This window comes from Bufo gargarizans, chromosome 1 (genome assembly GCF_014858855.1).
Source record: "Bufo gargarizans isolate SCDJY-AF-19 chromosome 1, ASM1485885v1, whole genome shotgun sequence".
NCBI lineage: Eukaryota > Metazoa > Chordata > Amphibia > Anura > Bufonidae > Bufo > Bufo gargarizans.
Window position 1 is genome coordinate 509,963,575 of NC_058080.1, and position 26,333 is coordinate 509,989,907.

Here is a 26,333-nt window from a genome sequence, read left to right on the forward strand (position 1 = left end):
GGGGGGCACTCGCAGCGCGGCGGCGATGAGGGAAGTGTCTCTGATCCTTCGCTGGGCGGAGGTTCATGTTCCGGCCCTTTCGGCCGTATACATTCCGGGGGTGGACAATTGGGCGGCGGATTTCCTCAGTCGGACGACGATCGACCCGGGGGAGTGGTCTCTGCACCCCGACGTCTTCGAGTCTCTTTGTCTCCGTTGGGGTCGTCCGGACGTGGATCTCATGGCCTCCAGATTCAACTACAAACTTCCCATCTACGTGGCCAGGGCCAAAGATCCGGACGCTTACGGCGCGGACGCGCTCGTCCTCCCCTGGACGGAGTTTTCGCTCCTCTACGTGTTTCCGCCCCTGCCTCTTCTTCCGCGGGTCCTTCGGAAGATTGCGGCGGAGGGCACGCCAGCTATCCTGATCGCCCCGGACTGGCCGCGTCGTCCGTGGTACGCCGACCTTATGTTGCTTCTGGCAGACGCTCCCTTGCCTCTGCCTCTCAGAGAGGACCTCCTCTCTCAGGGGCCGATCTTCCACCAGCATTTAGGGTCGCTACGTTTGACGGCGTGGCTATTGAAACCGCGGTCCTGACGCGGCGGGGGTTTTCGGCTGACGTGGTCCGTACCATGATTCGTGCACGAAAACCGGCCTCGGCCAGGATTTATTATCGTACCTGGCGGGCCTATTTGGTTTTCTGTGAGGCCTTGGGGACTCCCCCTCTGAGGTTTTCCCTTCCTACGGTTTTATCCTTTTTGCAGTCTGGTCTGGCTCTGGGCTTGGGTCTCAGTACCCTGAAGGGTCAGATTTCGGCTCTTTCGGTCCTTTTTCAGCGTCCGCTGGCTCCGCTCGGTCCGGTTAAGACCTTTCTTCAGGGGGTTGCTCACTGTGCTCCCCCCTATCGCCCTCCTGTTCCTGCTTGGGATCTCAACATTGTGTTGGCGGCTCTCCAATCTTCCCCTTTCGAGCCTCTGCGCAAGGTTTCCCCTCGCTTGTTGTCTTGCAAGGTTTTCTTTCTCGTCGCTATCACGTCCCTTCGGCGTGTGTCTGAGTTGGCGGCTCTTTCTTGCGTGGAGCCCTTCTTGGTTTTTCACCAGGACAAGGTGGTTCTCCGTCCTGTTCCGGAATTTCTTCCGAAGGTGGTGTCCGCCTTTCACCTGAATGAGGATATTGTCCTTCCTTCTCTGTGTCCGGCCCCGTCGCATCCCCGGGAGCGGGAGCTTCACCGTCTGGATGTTGTTCGGGCTCTCAGGATCTACCTGGATGTGACCAGACCCTTTCGGCGTACGGATTCTCTGTTTGTGGTTCCGGAGGGTCCGCGCAGGGGACTGGCGGCGTCTAAGGTGGTTGTTGCCCGCTTTCTCAAGATGGCTATCATTGAGGCTTACCGTGCTCGGGGCAGGGATCCGCCCTTTGGTGTTACCGCTCATTCTACCAGAGCGGTCGGGGCTTCCTGGGCTCAGCGTAATCGTGCCTCGGCTGAACAGCTGTGCAAGGCGGCCACCTGGTCTTCTTTGCACACGTTCACCAAGTTTTACAGGGTGAACACTTATGCCTCGGCGGATGCTGCTTTGGGCCGCTTGGTCTTGCAGGCGGCGGTGCCTTGATGTTTACGGTGCCTGGTTCGCGTTTGATTGTGGTCCCTCCCTGTTTGTGGACTGCTTTTGAACGTCCCAAGAGTTCCTGTGTCCCCCAAGGAATTGGGCGAGAAAACGAGATTTTTGTATAACTTACCAGTAAAATCTCTTTCTCGCTCTTCCTTGGGGGACACAGCGCCCGCCCATTGTTTTTTTGTTGGCCTTCGGGTGTTTTTTTCTGGCTTGTTGGTATTGGTTTTGGTTACTCCTTGCCTTTGTCTTGCACTACTTGGGCACATAACTGGAAGTCTCTCTCTCCAGGCTGAGGGTATAGCTGCTGGAGGAGGGGCTTAACAGTCTTTTACTTAGTGTCACGCCTCCTATGGAGATAAGCTATACCCAAGAGTTCCTGTGTCCCCCAAGGAAGAGCGAGAAAGAGATTTTACTGGTAAGTTATACAAAAATCTCGTTTTATGTGGAAACCCCCCTTAACATATGTCAGGGCTTGGTACACCTAGCTAACATCTAGAGGTGAACAGCAGAGGGAACAATGGAGCAAGTGGAGCACTCCCTGAGAAACATTACAGAGCAAAGCATGCTGGGCTTGGTTTGGTCCCGCTGTGACCGGCCCGCAGACCCGAGCTGACCGCAGCGTATGAGTGCGTGTCCGGCGCTGTGCACTGCATGCAGTGAGGTCTATTCAGTGTGGTCTGTGCAGTGCAGTGGGGTCTTCTCAGTGTGGTCTGTGCAGTGTGATCTTCTCAGTGTGGCAGAGGGTAGTGTGACCATCTACAGTGAGTACAGTTATGACTAGTGCAGTGTAGTAGTATGCCCAGTATAGAGTAGTCCAGAAGAGTACAGTACCTCTTCCACATGGCCGTGTCCCTTACGGTTTCACGCTCCGTGTGAGAGAGAGCGATCCTCCTTTCTGGACTTAGGAAGCGCACGGCTTTATACTGATTAATAATGCTCTGTCTCTGTGTGACCTATATCAAGCCCAGAGAACTGCTTAAATCAAAGTTGATCAATACATTATATATATATCCCAGGATGGTACTATTGAATAGTAGAATTCCATGTGAACGAAGGTTTATCTTCCCAAAACAGAATTAAATCAAAAGTATGCAATCAATTCGTATTTCTACACTGGAGGATCTAATCAGAAATAGCTCAGAAGGCCCTTTACTTGACCCATTTAATCCTGAGCCCTGTGTAACATGCTGGTTTGGATCTAAAAGAGAGATGATGCCTCAGCACAGGATTGCCAAGTGACGCTGACATTTTGACGGTTTATTGAGACCAATAAACCCTAAATTTTGAACGATAGAAATAGTTTTCATCAGTGATGAAAGTTTTTAAGTTCAGCTGTAAGAGGACCAAATGTGATGAGGAGGAGGAGAGAGATGCGGGACACTGCACACAGTAATGCCTTATTCACACAGTCAAAGCCCTCATTCACACATCAGTGTTTGGTCAGTGATTTCCATCAGTCACTGAGCCAAAACCAGGATTGGAGCCTCCAGTGACATAAGGTATAAGGGAAAGATCTGCACCTCTTCTGTGCTTAGAGCCGCACCTGGTTTTGGCTCAAAATCACTGATGGAAATCACTAACCGAAAACTGACTGTGAATGAGGCATCAGTGTTCGGTCAGTGATTTCCATCAGTGATTTTTGAGCCAAAGCCAGTTGCGGCTCTAAACACAGAACAGATCTTTCCCTTATACCTTATGTCTGTGTAGCCTGCACTCCTGGTTTTGGCTCACAATCAATGATGTAAATCACTGATGTGTGAATGTGGCAATTTTTTTTAGATCAGAATTATATATGTATTTAAACTTGTCGACTAAAAATTGTATTTGGCTCCTAAATTTTTCAGTTTAGGAGCTAATGGCTCCTAGGTCATAATTTTTTTATTTTATTTTTTTAGTCTGGAGCACTGAAACCTAGAACAAAATTGCAAAAAGCAATTCTAGCCTTAACGCCTTAGAAACATTACTTATGTTGTATTCCTGTACAGCCTGCATTTCCAATTCTGCAGCCTTCAGAGCTGAAATCTTACAGCATTCTTGGCTGGCTCAGGGTCGGGACAGAGGGGTTACTTGAATTCTTACAGTTGTTTTGTAACATGATGTAGAGAAATTATTTTTTCTGTTTACAGCTATCTTTGAAGTGCCGGGCACCTGAGGTATCACCATTCATCTTCCAAGCCTTCGAAATAGTGCTGAAGAACTAAGCCTTCCTCTGCACCAGCTGTATGACGATCACCAACCTTCCTGTATGAAGGCTGGGCTTATAAGAAAGAGGCCTTGTGCCCATGTCTCTGCTACTTTTCTAATCGGGATAAATGAACATGGACCAAATAATGAATAGTCTTGATTTTATTCTCTTACTCCCACAGTCGCTCTGTATCCTGCCTTCATTTTATGCCCACAGGGGGTAAACCGTTTCTTCTCTCCTGAGAATGTGGGTAGATCCCACCCCATTTTTATGGTGGATGCTGTATTGGTTCTGCTGGATCCTGTTAATTTAAACAATAAAGAACTTGGATAAAAATGTACATAATAAAACCATTGATATGTGTGAGCCGCAACATTCAGTATTCATAGTGAGACCACCTTTCTATGTATTTAGGAGGGGATACAGTGTAGGTTCACCTTTTTATACAGTAGGGGGCACATTTATTAAGACCGGCCTTTTAGACCTCTCCATAATTTCGGTGCATCCACCGCCGATTTTAAATGTAAGGCAGCTTCCTAGCTGTCTTACATTTAGACCTTTTTCTACGCCAAAACCAGGAGTAGAAAATGGCAACTGAGACAGGCCTGACGGCCCTTCCCCGCCCACGCCACGGCCACTTTTTAAAACCTAATACGCCTAATTTAGGAGCATTTCAGCTTAATAAATCATCTGATTGGTTGCTATGGCCAACACATTTTGTTATAACAGTTTTTTTACATGAGGAAATAAAACGCTCTGACGGAAAACAATAAAGTAGTTGTCCATAGCAAGCAATTGCATAAAAATTAATCTTGCGCATGCGCTGTTAAAGTATCGGTGCATGCTTGGATGGTATGCCTACGTATCCAAACCAAAGAACTTGCCTGCGCCTCAAAAATTATTTTAGCGGCATGTGCAAAATCGCTGATTTGTTTTTGTAGGCATATACATGCAGTAACAGAGCATGCGCAAGACTTTTTAAGGCCATGCAAGATGTGCGACGATGTTAATCTGCCGGCACAGTAGGGAATCATCCGTAGAGGGACAGTCCCTCACAGACGGAGAATTCATTCGTACAAATCTCTTTGCTCATCCTTGCTGTGTTACTTTTTGCACATTGTTCTCTGTATTTACTCCCTTTACTCTCTGTATTTAGTATAGATTCTACATCTAAACTGCAGTACCACGCACAGTCCAAGGAGAAGAGTGGCGCTGTTCTGAACAAAAGTAGCAATGTTTTTTAATCTCATACAGCCCCTTTAAAAAAAACATGAAGGACCTCACTAAAAGCAATAAAGTGTTTCCAAATCTGTATTATTTTAAGCAGTGTCTAAACTGGATCCTACATTGGGGTCCACACTGCCAAATTCTACCATTTCTGGAGTTTTTAACCTAAGTGAAAAGCGATACTTCATAAACATAAATGGGACTTTGTAACTGTTCAGTTTCAGCTACTGATTGCTCTTCTGCCCGATCTTCTTCCCGCACCATGTGTAGGCAGTTCTCGGCATGCATCCAGCCCAGAGCTATACACAATTAGGCTTGTAATCCCTTTATCGTCCTGGCAGTAACTATGATCAGTGTGTTACTTAAATCTGCCTCTGCTTGTTTTCTGAGCACATTAAATAAGTTGAATTACATTAGTCGTGTTTATTCATAGTTGTTTTTTTTTTTGTGTGTTATGAACCAAAAAATTAAATTTAGTATTTTTTGTAGACCCCAAAAATCTTTATCTGACGACATCTTCTGTATATGAACTGTAGCCCTTTACACGTATTGCCCAAAGGAAAAATTAGCGCAATAAACCCATTGTATACAGGGGCCAATTGGCAGTGTAACCCACCGGGAAGACTCCTGGTGGGCCAATTGCTTTTAGTATGCCGTTGATCCAGCCTCCCTTAATTAATTCGGGGGTCATTTACTAACGACAGTTTTGCATGAAGGCCAAAGCATTTTGAGCACAGTCGACCACAATGGGGTTATTTATTAACACCTTCATTACTGTGCCACTTTTCACCTTAAACCCCAGGCTGATTTTTGTAACTCTGTAATGCTTTTACTTATTAAAGCCAATCTCAGATTTTCTCGTGACACATTGTACGTTAGTACTCCAGTTAGTGGTAAATCTTAGTCAATGTAAAACAATCCATGATTGACAAAATTGGAAAAAATTCTATATTTTCGATATTTAACACAGATGGTGACGCCTCATAAAATAGAAGGGCTTAGAATTTTACAAACCATTTTTAAAGCTTTCAAGAAAATTCCAAAACCCACTTTTTAAAGAACCAGCTCAGTTATGAAGTCACTTTGTGGGGCTTACATAGTAGAAAACGCCCACAAATGACCCCATTTTAGAAACTACAACTCTCAAGTTATTCAAAACTAATATTATAAACTTTGTTAACCCTTTAGGTGTTCCACAAGAATTAAAGAAAACTGGAGGTGAGTTTAAAAATTTCAGTTAGTTTTCTGGCAGATTTTCCATTTTAACCAATTTGTCCTGTAACACAGCAAGAGTTAACAGCCAAACAAACCAAATTATTTATTACCCTAATTCTGTAGTTTACAGAAGCACCCCAAATGTGGTCATAAGCTACAGTATGAGCACACGCCAGGGCTCAAAAGGAAAAGAGCACCATATGGTTTCTGGAGGGCAGATTTTGCTGGAATAGTTTTTGGGGAAGTATGTATAATTTGAAGACATCCTGTGGTACCCCTAGAGTTGGAGCCCCCAAAATGTGACCCCATTTTCGAAATGACATACACCCCCGTATGGAGCTGGGACTTTAACCCATAGAATACCAGCCCTGTATATCTACGGGTCTGCTGGACTTGACTTTAAGACCAGCCTTTCGAATCCGTAGAATTATTATTTATTATTAAAGCGCCATTCATTCCATAGCGCTGTACATATGATAAGGGGTATACATACATAATACAGACAAATGCAATGAGCATGAAGAAGAGTTAGACTGGTACAGAAGGAGAGAGGGCCCTGCCCGCAAGGGATTTCAATCTTCAAATGCACCTTATTTATGAGGAGGAGCATGTCTTGTAAATAAAGTGCATCCTGCTGCAGTCCGTGCGCCTAGATAAGTGTAGTTTTCAATCGTCATTTATGCTAGGAATTTGCAGGGTCCAGTAGCCCAGACCGCCTCCACCACTTCACTGACGAGGATAGTGTAAAGGCTCATTTTGTCTTACAGGCATTTAAAAAGTCGCAAAATGGGGTCTTGTGATTTTTTTTTTTTTTTTTTTTTACACACTAAAAGCTGGCATAGCCTTCTTAGTAAATGATCCCCAATCTGTTAAAGTGAGCCCTGGTCCGGCACCAGGGAGCTGTGACGTGTAGGCCAGAGATGTTCAAACCCAGTTCCTTGGAAGTGGCCCAGCATATGCAGTCTCAGCCTGCTGCAGCTGGGTCACTCTGAATGCCTATAAAATGTTCTGCCTCTAAACGAAGCCCCGCATAAGCAATAGTCACCTACCCAAGGACATGTCATTTTTCTTATTCCTCTCCTGGATCCCTGGTTCAGGCTGGCTCTTCTCCACCAACATGGCTGCCCAGGGAGGGGCAGCACTGACACTGAAGATGCAATGTAAAAAGTACTGATCCTTATCCACATCGAAAGGACGGCTGCGTTTATCACATCAAAATATATTGGCTAAGAATATCAGATTTTATCGAATCAGACTGAGCATTTGGCCTATAAATAATTTTGTATCTATTATGTCAGTGCAATTATTTTTTAGTAATGTTTCTTCTTTAAAGAGGAGGGAGGGTTTATCAATGATTGATAGCATTGTGTGCATACAGAGATAGCTGACATAAGGTCACCACAACCACAAGACGTGATGGTGTACAATAATTTAGTCAGTCACTCCTGTGTTGTTAGTAAAGTAATGACAATCCATATCATATATAAAGTGCAAGTGCTAAGAGAACAAAGACAATATGAATATAAATATAATGCGGCATCACATTCATATGAAACACATTTAAAAAACAAAACAAAGCAATCCTTCCCCCAAAAAGTGCAATGTGCAAGAGAGAATGTACAAAAGAGTAGGCACATATAAAATAGCGGACACCTCCATGGGGCTGGAATCAAACATCAAGATCACTTGAACAAGATGTGCTGTAGTATGGAGACTCCACATGTATTGCCGGAAATGCAGCTTCCGCAGAGGGACATACCTGTGAACATGTGATTGGTGATTCTTCCAGACCTGGGAGATCCCTGTGACATGTTCTGGGATGTGCTGATTGGCCAGCTTGATAGTATCTTGGAGGTGTTCCAGGGATGGACGATGTATGGTTTTTGTGTGTGTGGCTAGTATTCAAGAATATATAAAGAAGTCTAGTTATACTCTTCCTATCTCCCACTACCCCCTCATACTACATTTTTCCTTTCCTTGCACCCTTGTGCGTTAGACAGATTTCCCTTGTGTATGTATTGATATAAACCCTTTAAAGATTTCTTCTGTTCGAGATTTACATTTGGGAAGAAAAGTATTCTGTTTCTCCATATATTTATGGAAATCCTGTGGTGTTAAAATAGATTTTAGAGCACATTTGGTGGGGATGTCCGGTAGTGAGACGGTTTTGGGACCAGATCTGCTCACTGATTGCTTCTGTCTTAGGTTGCAGATATTTGGCTACGATCCCTCTCTGCTTGCTGGGAGATAAACCCTCAGGATTGTCTATGCCTAATTTTAAATTGTCACAATTTATCTTGCTAGCTGCAAGAATCCATGTCGCTTTCAAGTGGCGCACGCCCTCGCTTAGCAAACAAGCGGTTACGGATAGGATTAACAAATTGCTTCTTTCTGAAAGACTCACCGCAATCAGGACAGATACGGTCAATATCTTTGAGAAAGTCTGGGATCCTTGGATGTCGTCTTCCTTTTCTGTAGACCTCAGATACACCTTCACGCTATAAAATATTTGTGCAGGATTGTACAATTACCTGTAACACTCATCTTTCTCTGTAACACTTGATCCAAGTTGTTTTTTTTTTTTTCTTTTATTTTCGATTTATGCTAGATCTCTTCTAACAAACCATTGTAATGATGACCTATAATGCAATATTGATTTATAATATGCCATCTACTGTACCTTTTCATTCTTGAATCACAAAACCTCAAATAAATGACTTTTGAAACTAAAATAGATTTTAGAGAAGATCCCAGATTCCGTACTTCAACCTAGGTGTTAAAAAATTCAATATTCAATAAAAAATTATCCAATATGTGATCGTGGGGTCTGATTCATGGCACCCCTGCTAATAAGCTGTTTAAAGATGTCCATTGTACAGTGGCTGTTATTGGTAATGCAGCTCAGGCCCATTCACTTGAATGATACTAAGTTGCTACTAGGCCATGTGACCAATGAACATGACTTCACTGGCCAGGGGCGCCGTAGCCTCTTCAAACAGCTTATTGGCGGGAGTGCCAGGAGTTGCACCCCCACCAATCAGATACTGATGACTTAGATCAGGGGTGGGGAACCTTTTTGCTGTCGAGGGCCATTTGGATATTTGTAACATCGTTCGTGGGCCATACAAAATTCTCAACTTAAAAATTTGACTGCTGTATTTGGTCAAACATATATCTGAGGGGTAAGTTACAGAAATTGCCCTTCAATTAAAAAAATCTAGAGCGCTGTATTTTTGCAGCACAAAATGGCGCCTGTACTAAATATTACAAATAGTAGAGGCGCCATTTTGACCACATATAGCAGTCTAATTTTTAAGTTAAGAATGTTATATATTTAGTTCTTTATTTGGCATTAATGGCAGCCAAGCTAAACCCAGGGGGGGTCCAGAAAGGGTTTACCCAGCTTTTACTCTCCCTGCCTGTTTCTTCGCAATTGTCCCTGCCTTTGTCCCTTTCTCATCCTCAGATCCGCCCCCAACCTCCATCACCCTTAAATCAGCCTCCTATCAGACCCCCCAGCCTACATCAGCCTCAGATCTGACCTTCCCCAGCCTAAGATCAAACCCCCCTCAGATCACACCCCCAACAGACCTTCCAACCTCATATCAGACCCTCATCAGACCCTTCCTAGCCTCAGATTAGCCCCCATCAGACCCCCCAGCCTCAGATCAGACCCCCCAATAGGCCCCCCCAGCCTCAGATAAGTCCCCCATCAGACCCCCCCCAGCCTCAGATCAGACCCCCCCAGATCAGACCCCCCCAGCCTCAGATCAGAAGAACTCCAGAAATTGATTGTAGCTTAACCTCCCTGACGGTATTCCCGAGCGTGACTCAGGGTTAATTTTCGCTGCCAGAAGTGGTAACCCCGAGTCACGCTCGGGGTAGATTGCAGAGGGAGCCGCGGGTGTGCATACCTAATCCCGGCGATCCAGCGATGTTCCCCGCTGTGATCGCCGGTGAGAGCCCCGGCGGATGTCTCATCTCTCTTCCTGGTTCCGCCTCTGTGAGCCGCAGCGCCTCACAGAGGCGGAACTGGGCGGGAGATTAAAAAAAAATACATTGTATATAAGTCAAACACACACACATAAAGTTAGGTGATACAATCCTGTCAGATTACACTATCACCTCAGATTTGACAGATTTGATCTGATCATTCTACACTGCCCTGGCTGTTTTTTCTAAGCAAAAAATAAAAATAAAAAAAATATATATTTTTTACCATGGCATCAAAGCGTCACTTTAGCATCACCAAAGCGGGTTTGGATCAGATAAGTGACAGCGACAGCGACACACGCAGAATTGAGCGACAGCGATTTGTGGAAAGATTCATCATCCGACTCTGAACCTGACCAGAGAAGTGGCGACAGCGACGAATCTGCACTTGAGCTCAGTGAGGTGCGCTCTTGGTGCCCTATTGATTGCGGTATGGATGCAGTACCACCGCCAAGATTCCCGTTTACAGGATCGCCTGGGATGAAGGTAGAAGTTGATCACAATGATCCTTTGGCGTACCGAAAATTATTTCTGACTGATGACGTCATTGAAAAGATTGTCACGGAGACAAACCGCTACAAAGAGCAGCAATCCACTACTCTGCACAGCAAGTTTTCCAGAACCAGAAAATGGGAACCGGTGAGTAAGGAGGACATATGGAAATTTCTGGGGCTAATACTTCTTCAGGGGGTGGTGGGGAAACCCCTGCAGAAATGGTACTGGACTACCAATAAATTGCTGGCAACCCCATTTTTTGGCACCATCATGTCTGAGTACCGATTTTCCCTCATAATGAAGAATTTACACTTCACCAACAATGAGGAATTTGACGAAGCCACACATCCAGCGCCAAAACTGAAGAAGATCTGGGAAGTATTCCAAATGATCATAACAAATTTCCAGCAGGCCTATGTGCCAGACAGAGACATCAGCATTGATGAAAGTCTGATGGCTTACAAAGGACGCCTCAGCTGGATTCAATACATCGCATCCAAGAGAGCGCGGTTTGGAATAAAATCCTATATGCTCTGCGAGTCTACAACTGGCTATATATGGAATTCCATCATATACACCGGCAAAGGAACACAATTCAACCCCAGGTACAGCGGCTATGGGATGGCAACGTCATCAGTCCTTTCACTGCTTGAACCATTGCTCAATAAGGGGTATTGTGTGACAACAGACAACTTTTACACGTCGCCTGAGCTGTACGAGTTTCTACTAAAAAACAAGACTGACGGATATGGAACCGTTAGGGCCAACCGACGTGGCCTGCCATGTATGTTTTCCAAGAAAAAACAGAAAACAGGAGAAATGGTGGCCTGGCAGAAAGGAAAGATGATGGCAATGCGTTGGCGTGACAAAAAAGACGTGTGCCTAATGAGTACAGTACATAACACCTCCACTACCACGGTCCACACAAGAGGTGGGAAAGATGTCATAAAGCCACAACTTGTGATCGACTATAATAACACCATGGGAGGAGTCGATAGAGCCGATCAGGCGATGACATTCTATCCAGCAATGCGGAAGCAACAAAAAAAATACTACAAAAAAATATTCAGGCATCTCCTGGAACAATGTCTGTGGAATGCCTATATACTGTACAAAGGAAAGAGTGACAAGCCTCTTGTTCACTCTGACTTCATCTGGAAGGTGGCGGAGCAGATTTTTGTGAACTACCAAACGCCATCAGTGGCCGTGAACAGATCTGTCCCCCATCAGACCCCCCCCAGCCTCAGATCAGCCCCCATCAGACACCCCCAGATCAGACCCCCCAGCCTCAGATCAGAAGAACTCCAGAAATTGATTGTAGCTTAACCTCCCTGACGGTATTCCCGAGCGTGACTCAGGGTTAATTTTCGCTGCCAGAAGTGGTAACCCCGAGTCACGCTCGGGGTAGATTGCAGAGGGAACCGCGGGTGTGCATACCTAATCCCGGCAATCCAGCGATGTTCCCCGCTGTGATCGCCGGTGAGAGCCCCGGCGGATGTCTCATCTCTCTTCCTGGTTCCGCCTCTGTGAGCCGCAGCGCCTCACAGAGGTGGAACTGGGCGGGAGATTCAAAAAAAATACATTGTATATAAGTCAAACACACACACATAAAGTTAGGTGATACAATCCTGTCAGATTACACTATCACCTCAGATTTGACAGATTTGATCTGATCATTCTACACTGCCCTGGCTGTTTTTTCTAAGCAAAAAATAAAAATAAAATAAAAATATATTTTTTACCATGGCATCAAAGCGTCACTTTAGCATCACCAAAGCGGGTTTGGATCAGATAAGTGACAGCGACAGCGACACAGAGCCCCTCGCAGAATTGAGCGACAGCGATAGCGATTTGTGGAAAGATTCATCATCCGACTCTGAACCTGACCAGAGAAGTGGCGACAGCGACGAATCTGCACTTGAGCTCAGTGAGGTGCGCTCTTGGTGCCCTATTGATTGCGGTATGGATGCAGTACCACCGCCAAGATTCCCGTTTACAGGATCGCCTGGGATGAAGGTAGAAGTTGATCACAATGATCCTTTGGCGTACCTAAAATTATTTCTGACTGATGACGTCATTGAAAAGATTGTCACGGAGACAAACCGCTACAAAGAGCAGCAATCCACTACTCTGCACAGCAAGTTTTCCAGAACCAGAAAATGGGAACCGGTGAGTAAGGAGGACATATGGAAATTTCTGGGGCTAATACTTCTTCAGGGGGTGGTGGGGAAACCCCTGCAGAAATGGTACTGGACTACCAATAAATTGCTGGCAACCCCATTTTTTGGCACCATCATGTCTGAGTACCGATTTTCCCTCATAATGAAGAATTTACACTTCACCAACAATGAGGAATTTGACGAAGCCACACATCCAGCGCCAAAACTGAAGAAGATCTGGGAAGTATTCCAAATGATCATAACAAATTTCCAGCAGGCCTATGTGCCAGACAGAGACATCAGCATTGATGAAAGTCTGATGGCTTACAAAGGACGCCTCAGCTGGATTCAATACATCGCATCCAAGAGAGCGCGGTTTGGAATAAAATCCTATATGCTCTGCGAGTCTACAACTGGCTATATATGGAATTCCATCATATACACCGGCAAAGGAACACAATTCAACCCCAGGTACAGCGGCTATGGGATGGCAACGTCATCAGTCCTTTCACTGCTTGAACCAATGCTAAATAAGGGGTATTGTGTGACAACAGACAACTTTTACACGTCGCCTGAGCTGTACGAGTTTCTACTAAAAAACAAGACTGACGGATATGGAACCGTTAGGGCCAACCGACGTGGCCTGCCATGTATGTTTTCCAAGAAAAAACTGAAAACAGGAGAAATGGTGGCCTGGCAGAAAGGAAAGATGATGGCAATGCGTTGGCGTGACAAAAAAGACGTGTGCCTAATGAGTACAGTACATAACACCTCCACTACCACGGTCCACACAAGAGGTGGGAAAGATGTCATAAAGCCACAACTTGTGATAGACTATAATAACACCATGGGAGGAGTCGATAGAGCCGATCAGGCGATGACATTCTATCCAGCAATGCGGAAGCAACAAAAAAAATACTACAAAAAAATATTCAGGCATCTCCTGGAACAATGTCTGTGGAATGCCTATATACTGTACAAAGGAAAGAGTGACAAGCCTCTTGTTCACTCTGACTTCATCTGGAAGGTGGCGGAGCAGATTTTTGTGAACTACCAAACGCCATCAGTGGCCGTGAACAGATCTGGACGTCGTGCTGTTGACGTTGTAAACCCAGAGAGGCTGACTGGTCGTCACTTTATGGATTACATCCCGCCAAGCGCAAAAAAGGCAGCACCTACAAGGATGTGTGTAGTTTGCTGCTCAAAGCGAGATGGAAATGGAAAAAAAATCCGAAAGGAAACCAGGTTCCATTGCCCTGATTGTGACGTTGGTCTACAGTCATGTGAAAAAATTAGGACACCCTTTGAAAGCATGTGGTTTTTTGTAACATTTTTAATAAAAGGTTATTTCATCTCCGTTTCAACAATACAGAGAGATTAAAGTAATCCAACTAAACAAAGAAAACTGAAGAAAAGTCTTTTCAAGATCTTCTGTAAATGTAATTCTACAAAAATGCCTATTCTAACTGAGGAAAAAGATAGGACACCCTCACATGTATTCCCTCTTAAATTGGCTCAGATCTCACACAGGTATATCACACCAGGTGCACATAATTAGTAGATCGTTACTCTGCATGTTGAATGAGGCTTGCCCTATTTAAACCTCAGACATTTAGTTTGGTGTGCTCCTGACTGTTGAAGTGAGAGTGAGCACCATGGTGAGAGCAAAAGAGCTGTCAGAGGACTTCAGAAAAAAGATTGTAGCAGCCTATGAGTCTGGGAAGGGATTTAAAAAGATCTCAAAAGATTTTGAAATCAGCCATTCCACTGTCCGGAAGATAGTCTACAAGTGGAGGGCTTTCAAAACAACTGCCAACATGCCCAGGACTGGTCGCCCCAGCAAGTTCACCCCAAGAGCAGACCGCAAGATGCTAAAAGAGGTCTCCAAAAACCCTAAAGTGTCATCTTGAGAACTACAGCAGGCTCTGGCTACTGTTGATGTAGAAGTACATGCCTCTACAATCAGAAAGAGACTGTACAAGTTTAACTTGCATGGGAGGTGTGCAAGGAGGAAACCTTTGCTTTCCAAGAGAAACATCGAGGCCAGACTGACATTTGCCAGAGATAAAGTTGACAAAGACCAGGACTTCTGGAATAATGTTCTTTGGACAGATGAGTCCAAAATTGAATTATTTGCACACAACAGCAGAGGACATGTTTGGCGTAAACCAAACACAGCATTCCAAGAAAAGAACCTCATACCAACTGTGAAGCATGGAGGTGGAAGTGTCATGGTTTGGGGCTGCTTTGCTGCAGCAGGACCTGGTCAGCTCACCATCATAGAATCCACGATGAATTCTACTGTGTATCAGAAGGTGCTTGAAGAACATGTGAGACCATCAGTTAGAAAATTAAAGCTGAAGCGGAACTGGACCATGCAACATGACAATGACCCAAAACATACTAGTAAATCAACCAAAGATTGGCTGAAAAAGAAGAAATGGAGAGTCCTGGAATGGCCAAGTCAAAGTCCAGATTTGAATCCCATTGAGATGCTGTGGGGTGACTTGAAAAGGGCTGTACGTGCAAGAAACCCCTCAAACATCTCACAGCTGAAAAAGTTCTGCATTGAGGAGTGGGGTAAAATTTCCTCAGACCGATGTCGAAGACTGGTAGATGGCTACAAGAACCGTCTCACTGCAATTATTTCAGCCAAAGGAGGTAACACTCGCTATTAGGGGCAAGGGTGTCCTATCTTTTTCCTCAGTTAGAATAGGCATTTTTGTAGAATGACATTTACAGAAGATCTTGAAAAGACTTTTCTTCAGTTTTCTTTGTTTAGTTGGATTACTTTAATCTCTCTGTATTGTTGAAACGGAGATGAAATAACCTTTTATTAAAAATGTTACAAAAAACCACATGCTTTCAAAGGGTGTCCTAATTTTTTCACATGACTGTATGTGCAGTCCCATGTTTCAAAATTTACCACACCCAGGATGTTTACTGAATTTTCTTTTGTTTGACAAATTTCATTATTAATTACATTACTGAATAAAATTATATTATTTATTAGATTATAACTCATGATTTTATTTTTTCGAACTTTATCACATCTGAGAGGTCTACTAGAGTCTTCTTTGGTCAGGTTTAAGTAAGTAATTACTAAGAATTGCAGGCCTACAATACATAACACCAAATTTCCATGCAAAAAAATGGTACCGCTTTTGGAACAAAATTCCTGACATAATCATACCGCCAGGGAGGTTAATGAATCATGGGTATTTTTATTGAATCTGCGGCTGGTGTTACATTTCGGCCAATAACGGCCTTTATCAAACTGGTGCTACTGTAGGGAATAGATGGAAGTAGAAAGTCAGCGCTCTTGAATGAAAGGCGTGCATCCGCACTCCAAAATAATGAGCTGCCTCAGACCTCAGATCAGACATTTAAAATTAAAAAAATTACCTCTCCAGCTCTGGACAGCACTGCCACTCAGCAGATTCACTTCCCCTCACTGGTACAGCTAGCAGTGCGCTGTACTCACCTTCCTGTGCCTCCCACATGCTAATGACTGCTTCCATAAGCATTTTCACAATATGTTCTGGCAGGGGGCCACATAAAATGGTCCCGTGGGCCGCACCCCTGACTTAGATAAATACATAGATAGACATGAGATAAATAGATAGGTTCAGATATTTAGATCTGCACTGCTGATATACCAAACCAGAAATCCAAAGCAGCTAGGAAGACCAAGTTCCTCCTCTCCACACGAGCACCCAGGCAGGCAATTACTGCAAGCTGGCCATGTTGCCCTTCTCTCTCCTGGTTTTCTCCTCCTTTAATCCCTCTCAGACACAAATCAGAGAAGATACAAGATAGTTAAGTACTGCTACACTAGGTTTAGCCAAGGATATTGATTATACTTATACCCGACCCAGGTTTCGCCACACTTTTTTAAAAAAGAACTTGGTCTTCCCAGCTGCTTTGGATTTCTGGTTCGGGATATCAGCAGCGTGGATCTAAATATCTGAACTTGTTTGTGGTGAAGATTGCCTACTTCTATAGATCCTGCAGCGCCAAAAAACAGTGGACTCTGGACAATAAGGTTTTTTTATTTTTAGATAGGTAGATAGATAGATTGATAGAATAAAAACTTCTGGGCAGCACCACCAGACCAAAGTACGAACGGACTGCCAGCGGTTGGGGCAGTGAGCCTACCACCTACGCATCAATAAAAATAAGAATGCCGCTGCACATCCATTAAAGTGATGTGCTTTATTCACCAAAAATGCAACGTTTCGGTTCACTCCATGGAACCTTTTTCAAGCCGTGAAAACAAAACAATGGTGCCAAACCAGTATATAAACGGGTGTTACAATTAATTAATCAATACATGTAATTAGTGCTAAAAACAATTCATAAATTACAAAAGTGTGTATACAGTACATCCATAATCACATTACATATACATGATTCCCATTTATAAATAACTGTGATTACCAAAGTGTAAAATTCATATGTAAATGTAAACATTATTTACGTGCTAAAAATCCATAATTTTCATAATTACATAATTGGTATCCATAAAATGTGACAGGTGTAAGATTAAAAACATAATTACTCAATGAAAAAGATGAGAACCACGAACCAGCACGGGAGGAGGAGCGGCGTCTCGCTCACAAGAGTGCGCATGTCTATGACGTAACCCTCTTTTGGCCGACACCTACGGAGCCTGGCAGGACGCAGAACACTGACGTGAGAGCTGCAAGCCGAGGAAGCGAGGCGGACCGCCAAAGATCACGTGACCAACCTGACCACATGATCGCAATGCGTCCGCACTCACAACCAAAGCCGTCCCCGCCCACATCACAAATCCGGCGTAACATGTGATCCAACATACATGGGCATAACATCTACAATAGTAATCATTATAACATAGTAATGATGTAATAATGCTTTGGTGTCGCATGTAACCCCACTATTAAGACTAAATCAGTATAAAGTATTACATAGGAGGACAAAGAACATGAGAGCTCATCATCACTTAAGAATACCATGAGGGACAACATAATCGTCATAACAATGTACCTCATAGTAACAGGGATACACCTCACACTTTTGTAATTTATGAATTGTTTTTAGCACTAATTACATGTATTGATTCATTAATTGTAACACCCGTTTATATACTGGTTTGGCACCATTGTTTTGTTATCACTCCAAGGTTCCATGGAGTGAACCGAAACGTCGCATTTTTGGTGAATAAAGCACATGTCACGTTAATGGATGTGCCGCGGTTTTCTTACTTTTATAGATAGATTGATAGATATGAGATGGTGATGGTGTTGGAAGTAAACATGGATGGCGTTCATAATATCAGAAATAGTATATATACAGTTACAATTCAGCAGTTTCGACATTTGGCAATTCTTTCCTTACCCCTTACTTGTATGTTTCCTTTGCTCCTGTTCTTTAGCTAGATAGTTTATTTATATTTCCCTGTACTATTAATAAATGCCCTTTTATAAAAAAAAAAAAGTAATGCATTTTTATTGGCGTTTATGAAGAAGACATACAAATTAAGCAGTTAACAATCAGTTACATTTCACAGTACACAAGACCTGTGAGTATTTGATCTCCATAAAAACATAAAACATGATTAAACAAAAAAAAATATAAGAATGCATTTTAGTACATTTAATACATTCACCCTCTCATTCCCATAAATACCACGAATCACCCTTCTTAGATCTCCCCTACCTCTCCAGAAGGCAACGATGATGCAAAGAGGAAAGCTGCTGTATCCCCAGTTCCCCGCATATACTGTACTATTCAAAATGTTCCCCCATCGTTCACTTGTTCAAGGCATGTCTTCAAGTTTTAGTTTGCCTAACGATGCCCGGATATCAGCCTGACAGTACCACTCCATATATCTGATGGCAGTCTTCAGATCTAGTATTTCTGTCTCTGTATAATGCAATTCGATAAAGGTTTTCCATTCATGAAAAAAGGCTGATCCCCTATCAGTAGTTTTCTCATTTGTGCAATGACAAATTGTCTATCCGGTGGATTAGTATCAAGCCATTTAGCAAAAAGGCTTTGAAGGGCTACTAAAAGAATAGAGTGAATATTAGGAATGACAAGCCTTCCCGATGTATCCTCCTCAGGAGGTCTGTATTGATGAAATAATAGGAATTGAGAAGTAAACGGTAGCCCTATCGTCTAAACTTCCCATATGTAAGTTATAATGTCTTGCCAAAAAGTTATGGAATTTGTGCGCAACGTGCGGCCCCCCCTTGGCCGATCGTGTCCCATGTTTATCGGAATGCAAAGTGATGTGGTTCGGCCCCAATAGTTTTCTGTGTGTGTCACAGTACTCCTACCTGGATACCATCTCTTCCCAGGCTTAGGCTCCGAAACAATAAAGGGGAGAGTAATGGTAGAGGTGGAAAAATAGTTGAGTCCAGACTTTTATAAAGTTCAACAACTTTACTTGTATGGATACAAGTTGATTCAAGAAGTGGTGTTTCTCTTGGTTCCAATAGGTTTTGGCATAAACTGGCAGGCAAACTTAAGTATTATGCTTTATCTCTCTGCTGTGCTAAACTCGGCTTTAGTCTGGTTGCTGGACTTTAGGGCTGTTCTGGTACCTTTGGAGTGGGGTGCCTTTGGCTCGCAACACTCTGTCAGTGAATCAATAAGGAGTCAGGGTGATTCTCCTCTCCTTCAAACTCTAGACTAGATAGACTAAGACCCAGACTGACTGAAAACTTCTTACAGACCCTCCTTTGGTAGGAAACGGGACTGGCCCCCTTCTTCCCAAAAGAGGGAAAATAGAATGGTAAGTTCCATTCTATTTAAAGATCTCTCTGCCATATACGCTGCCACCTGCTGGTGAACCAGGCATATAACATGAAATACAACAAATAACAGTTACATATCAGAGCAATTAATGCACAGTGTAAGAGGACCTGGAATAAATACACAGATGACATTATGGTTAGCCCATTAGAGACAGTAGCAGGGTGTAGAAATGGTAATACCACTCTGGGGTATTACATACACCCTTACTTAAAACCAAGCCATCCACAGCTTCTTCTTAGGTTATGCTCCAAGGTTCCCTTTATAAGTTAGAAAGTTAGAGTGCTGCTTTATATCACTTTCTATCACCATATATATAAACTGAAATAACAAAGGCTACCGACAGTTCTCTGCCCTTTTGAGTAGGGTGTCTCATTTCCCTCTTGGTATAACCAGAGAACCAAAAGACTGCACAAAGCAATTATTCTTAACTTTCTTTTGTGTATACTGAGCCCTAGTACCACTGAAAGTGTGGGGGTGTCTTTACTCCATTATCCCACAACTATGCAAAGAAGGCCTGCAAATAGGAGGGTGGCTTCTTCCTGTAATCCCTTCCATGCATCAAGGTCTAATTATGCTTTACACTTCGTCACCCTGGTGACTAAACTGGTAGCTTTTGACACATTTTTTCTAAGGCAGTGCACAGTACCTTAAGGCACCTTCCATAGCTCCCGTGAGGGCTGGTCCCCTCTTAACTCACATTTTTAGCAGCAGGGTTACCCTTTAAAGATGTTTACACTGCTTGTGACTTTACCACTTGGTCCTCCCTGTGTAGCAACAGCACATGAACCCAAAGACACAAGACATACTGGCTCCTTCCCCTCCTAAGTCTGTGGAGAGAAAAAGGTTAAGGGCATATGCAAATCATACAATACAATACCTAGAAATAGTAATACAACTCTGGGTTATTATATGTGCAAGTCCAAACCCAAGGTCATCGATCAGTGAGAGGCAAAGTACATCTAGGACAGGCCACTATTCTAGCGGGGAAGTTTGGGGACTGTAGTATGTTAAATCCATAAAGTGCTGAATGAATGAGTTTAAAATGTTTCATGCCATCGTTCATTGATCACATGTTTACGTATTTTGTCCCATCCATTCAGGATTACCTCTGAGATCTCGGGGTCATTAGTTCTAACCTGCCAAGGGACGGATAATTTATTTGGGTTTAGGTTCAGAAAGTTGTTTCACATTTGATTGTAGAGTGTGGAGATAGTTACTCTGTGTATCTGGGCCAATCAGGTCATCTAAGAGGTGTGTAGGAACTTCAGAAGATATATTAAGGGCTCTCGAGGTGCAGAACCCATGAAGTTGGGGAATACATAGGAAAGATTTGTCTTCCATGAAAAACTTAGATTGGATCTAGCCTGGAGTCAGCCATCTTCTCTGGTCCCTGTCCATCATATCTCTGGCCTGTCGCAAACCACATTTCTGCCATCTCCATTTCAACCTTAGTGGCCAGTCCTGTAGCCCCTCTGGATGATCCCATAGTGGCTTGTATTTGGATACTAAAAGGGCAGATTCTCCAGGGTTCTCCGGGAACTAAGAAAATGAAAATACTTAAATATTACTTTATCATAAATATATTCTCAAATACCTTTCTTTATTTATAATGGCTCGTTTTGTCTGGGGTAATCATCAGGGGAAACAAAATGGCCACACCTCACCCTCCTCTTATGTCTCCTCATCATCTCCATTCCCACAGATTCCCCTGTATTCAGGATCATGATTCCTGACAAGCAGAGCAGAGAGGAGGATGCCTATGGAGGCACTATGCCTCATTGTGGCGAAGTCAGTTGTCCTCCTCTCTGATTAGGATAGGTTTTGTGTGTGTACTGATAGGACAGCGGCCATTTTATTTCTCCTAATGATTGCTCCCTAGACAAAACAAGCCATTCTAAGTAATGAAAGGTATTTGTGAATACATTTATTATAAAATAATAAAGTCCCAGTGGTGGGATCCTCCCCTATCAGACAATGGGGACATATCCTAGCGATATGCCCCCATTGTCTGAGATTGGATAACCTCTTTAATGTCCTGGTTAATCGAGGATATGGGCTGAAAAGACCCCTGTTCGAGCACATCTTTCCTGTTTTGGGGGGACTTTAATATATACCATTGTCGCCTCATTCGGTAAAGAACCTGTATGTAGTGTTTTATTGAAGACCTAAGCTAGTACTGGCGAAGTTTTTTCTACTAGGGCTTTGTAAAACTCCCCTGTATACCCATCAGGGCCCGCTGCTTTTCCATTATGCAAGTGACGTATGGTACGTTGCTTATGTGCATTTAAAGGATAACTGTAATTTTTTTTAATTTGCTAGTTTATTAGAGCTAGGCATGTGTTAAAGATGTGTGAATTTTATTCTATATTTTGTATATCTAGGATTTTAATGAGTTAACTTTTTCTACTTCCAAGTGCCCACCCACCCCCCTCCCCTCTTTGTTTCAAGACTAGAGAGGGGGGCAAAGAGCTGTGCTGTGGGAAGTGTCTGATTTCTCATCTTTCTACAGGTGTCCCATAGAGTGTGGTGGAATGCGTAAGCCAATCATATGGCTTGATGATATGTATATATTATTCACTGCCTATAGAGAAGCAGCTCTTTGAAGTGTCACATATGACGTAGGCAGTATTCTTGTTAGAATAAACTCCATTACAAAATGGCGATGGTAACCAGATGTTTACATTAGTTCACATTCCAAAGTAGGACCCAGTGCGCAGAAGCCAGGGTGCTATCTCCTCTCTCTTATCTCTTCTTCCTTTTTGACCAATGAAACAATGTTTTAGCCTCAGTGAGGACTGCCCTCTTCTGAAGATGTATATACGCTTACCCCCATGTAATTAAAGTTAGAGATTGCCTTGACCAACTTCTGTGTCAGTGTCTAGTCTCTCAGCCACGCATGGATATTAACCCCTGGGGGGGGTACATTGATTTGGAACACCAGAGTGTATCTTAAATGCCCTAATTTAGGGCGGCTTCATCAAATGGCACCCCAGATGGCACTCTGAGCGAACGTAGCGTCAAACAGCTGACAAGACGGGCTCCTGAGCTTGACGAACGGCAGAGGAGAGAGGATTGCAACCTCAAAGAAAGGTGAGAAAACTTTTTATCTCATCTGCCTTTCTGTTAGTTACTTCGTCATGCTCAGATAGCTCAGTCTGCTGTAAGGTGGTACCGATGTAAGTATAGTAGTCGGCTGTAATGCTGAAAGCTTTGAGTCTATAGAACCAATAGTCTGAAATTATAGATCACTCTGGTGTGTATATGTTTTGTGTGTGTCTGTGATTTATGTGAGGAGTGAGTTGAGCACAGACGGTAAAACCACAGACAAAGGGAGGGGACAGTAACCTCCTGGTTGGGAAGGGGGCGCTGTAGCGCCGAGGTGTAGGACAAAGTAAACTCCGGCTGACCTGGCCAGGGAGACTAATGTGAGCCGTATGATCCTTTGACCTAAGGGAAGACTGCAGAGACTACCTGACCTGACCCCAGGAAGATGGTAGATTTTCATGACCCTTTGACCTAAGGGAAGACTGCGGAGATATTCTCCACCTGACCTGACCCCAGGAAGATGCGACGGAGCCCGCCTGACCCCTGGGGGGAAGACGTGCGGGGAATCCCAGCTGACTAGTCAGACGTGATAGTCAGATTTGAGCCAACCAGAGGGGAGGGTGAATCCTTTGTCTGCGGAGGAAAGGGTTAAAGGTGCTGATCACTCCTCTGTTTTGTGTGTGTGTCAGTCTGAAATATTGTTGTTTTGATATGGGTCAGTCCCAGTATTATGAAGAAGGAGAAAATACAGCCCCTAGCTAGTAGCGAGGGAAGAATTGAAAGTTAAAATGTGAAAAAGAATGTTAGAGAAAGTGTAGACTCGGACAGAGGTCGCCCCCTGGCAACAGGGATGAAGATCTGTAAGAATCTGTGAAGTTAGAGCTTACAGACTGTGGGCATCAGAACTCCCGTGATTTTGAGGGGGGGAGTTCTAATGAGTGAAGAAAACAGAGAAATGTCAGGATGTTAATTGATGGCATTAACAAGAAAGAAAGAAAGTGCCCCAGTGTCTGCAATCAGAACGGCGCTTGTGTTAAATGTTCCGAAATGAACCGGTTAAGTTTTGTTACCCTAATAATATGTGTGTGTTTAACTAGGGAATATCCTAGAGATTACAGCAGTAAAAGATGGTCAGTTAATGGATAGGTGTTGTATCCAGTGTGAGCTACAGAGACTCACTTCCCCCACCTTAACAGAAACATTCCTGAGATAAGGGAAGCAGGCAAAGGAAAAAGGGGGGAGGGAATGAGGGAATGATGCAAAGTGATGTGTAATATATTATACAAGACAAAGAATTGTTCAATAATTTTCTTTCTTCTTTCCCAAGCAGTGTACTGTGGGAATCCAGCTTTTTTTTTTTAAATCAGATCATTTTTATTGAGCATTTTTACAATGTAAATACACCGTAACATAGAACACAATCAAAAATGACACATAGACTTATCTCCCATAATTCTGACATCAATCAGGTTACCAGACAGTAAGTCACTCAATTTTCACCCCAACCCCCCCACCCATCCCTTCCCCCCCAACTCAGCATAAGAATTATAAAGGCATACTACTAAATAGTCCTATTCAGACGCCGAAACGACAACCATGGTTCCCATAATTTCTCAAATTTCGATGGGCAACCACGTTTCTGGTACACCACTCGTTCATAACTTAACATCGTGTCAACTGCACCTAAGAATTCACCCACTGTGGGCGGCGCCGTCTGTATCCAGTGTAGGGCGATCAACTTTCTAGCAACATATAACGTTCTACCTATTGCTATTTTATGTACCTGACTAGTCGTCAGCTCAGAGACATACCCCAACACACACACTTTAGGGTCAGGCGGGATCCGTACCTTGTACACATCCTGTATCCTTTGAGTCACCCTCTCCCAGTAGCTCCCTAGCCTCTCGCACTTCCACAACATATGTATCAAATCTGCAGACTCACTAGAGCACCTTGGACACTCATCTGTAGGTCTATACCCTATGCGAAAACAAAAAAAACTGTGTCTTGTAGACCCTGTGGACAATGAACAGCCGCGAGAGTTTACGTCCTTCACTCAAAGAAGAGAGAGGTATTGCCTCCAGTATGTCAGACCATTGGTCGTCTGTTAGCTCGCCAACATCTCTTACCCACTTACTCCTAGCCGTCAGCGGATGTAAAAGTAAAAACTAGATCGGAGGGCAGAGTGCACCCTGAGAAGGGGTTACGCGGCGGCCGCTGCCTCCGCCTCGACATCCATTGCGGCCACTGAAGTTGCCTCCTTCCTACGCTCCAGGCTGAACCAGATTCAGACAGACGTTGACCAGAGCGTTTTCCCGGGATGACATCTTGACCGCATTCAAATCAGTCAATCTGGCCACGGATTTTCTGTGCGATACCGCTCAGATGCAGTTAAAGCTGGCAGCCAAAACAATGGCCCTGGTCTCAGCCGCCCGTAGACCACTATGGCTGAAACCATGGAATGCGGACAACGCGTCCAAGTTTAATTTATGTGGGCTCCCCTTCGAGCCGGACAGGCTGTTCGGATCCGAGTTGGATAAGATTATGGAGGGACTCTCCGACAAGAAAGGGAAGAGTCTTCCTCAGCAGCCCTTTCGGGGACGCACCAGGCAGGATCGCGGAGGCCGTTCAGGGCAGCAGGCTAGGCGTAGAGATTGGGGGGGGGCCGTCTCGTAGATCCTCGAGACGCTCCCGCAAACCCACCAGGGAGGCGAAACCCTCCTGACTATGGGCCTCCCAGAGGCTCTTGGTTAAACCCTGCTGCCCCTGCCGTGACTCCTCTAGATTTTCCCGTACCCCTCCCCCAGATTCCCGTGGGGGGCCGTCTCTCCCACTTCAAACATATTTGGGCCCAGCAGATTGTAGACCCCTGGGTTCAGGGTATAGTTTCTGCCAGTTACCGGGTAGATCTCATCTCTCTCCCCCCAGAGAGATTCATCGCCACGCGAAATTTCGGGCCTGCCAAACAGAAGATCCTAGAGTCCTACATACAGGACTATATCTCCAAGGGAGCTCTGGAGGAGGTACCGGCAGGGGAGAGAGGCCTAGGGATTTATTCTCCAGTATTCCTGGTTCCCAAGAAGACGGGAGATCTCCGGATGATCATCGACTTGAGATTCCTCAATCGATTTGTAAGGAAAACCAGGTTTCGGATGGAAACCATAAGGTCAGTCAGCCACATCCTCAACCCGGGGGACGTCATGGCTACTCTGGACCTCAAGGATGCTTACCTCCACATCCCGATCCATTCCGCCTCCCGGAAGTTCCTCAGGATCACGGTCCAGATTTCAGGGGTTCGCAGGCATTTTCAGTTTGCCGCTCTTCCCTTCGGAATCTCTTCTGCCCCTCTTATCTTCACCAAGGTGGTGGTGTCGGTGGTGGCAGCTTTGAGACTTCAAGGACTGACTATTGTTCCTTATCTGGACGATTGGCTTTTCATAGTCTCTTCAGTTCCGATCCTTACCCACCATCTTCAGATCGCAATCTCCTTTTTCCTCCGCCTGGTCTGGATTATCAACTGGCAGAAGTCGAATGTGAGCCCATCGACTTCAATCCATTATTTAGGATTCGTGGTCGACTCTGTGGAGATGTCCCTCCAGTTGACTCTAGAAAGGAGA

At 44.2% G+C, this 26,333-nt stretch overlaps 1 protein-coding gene across 2 annotated transcripts in view; it reads left to right on the forward strand.

Annotated features, from left to right (window-relative positions):
- The window catches only part of AP1B1 (adaptor related protein complex 1 subunit beta 1), a 40,532-nt gene extending 36,388 nt beyond the window's left edge, over window positions 1-4,144 (forward strand). For both annotated transcript variants that reach the window (XM_044275284.1, XM_044275285.1), the window contains exon 22: window positions 3,720-4,144. In XM_044275284.1, the coding sequence (XP_044131219.1) occupies window positions 3,720-3,794 (75 nt within the window). In that variant the 3' untranslated portion in view covers window positions 3,795-4,144. The remainder of the gene's footprint in view (window positions 1-3,719) is intronic.
- The last annotated feature ends 22,189 nt before the right edge of the window (window positions 4,145-26,333 follow it).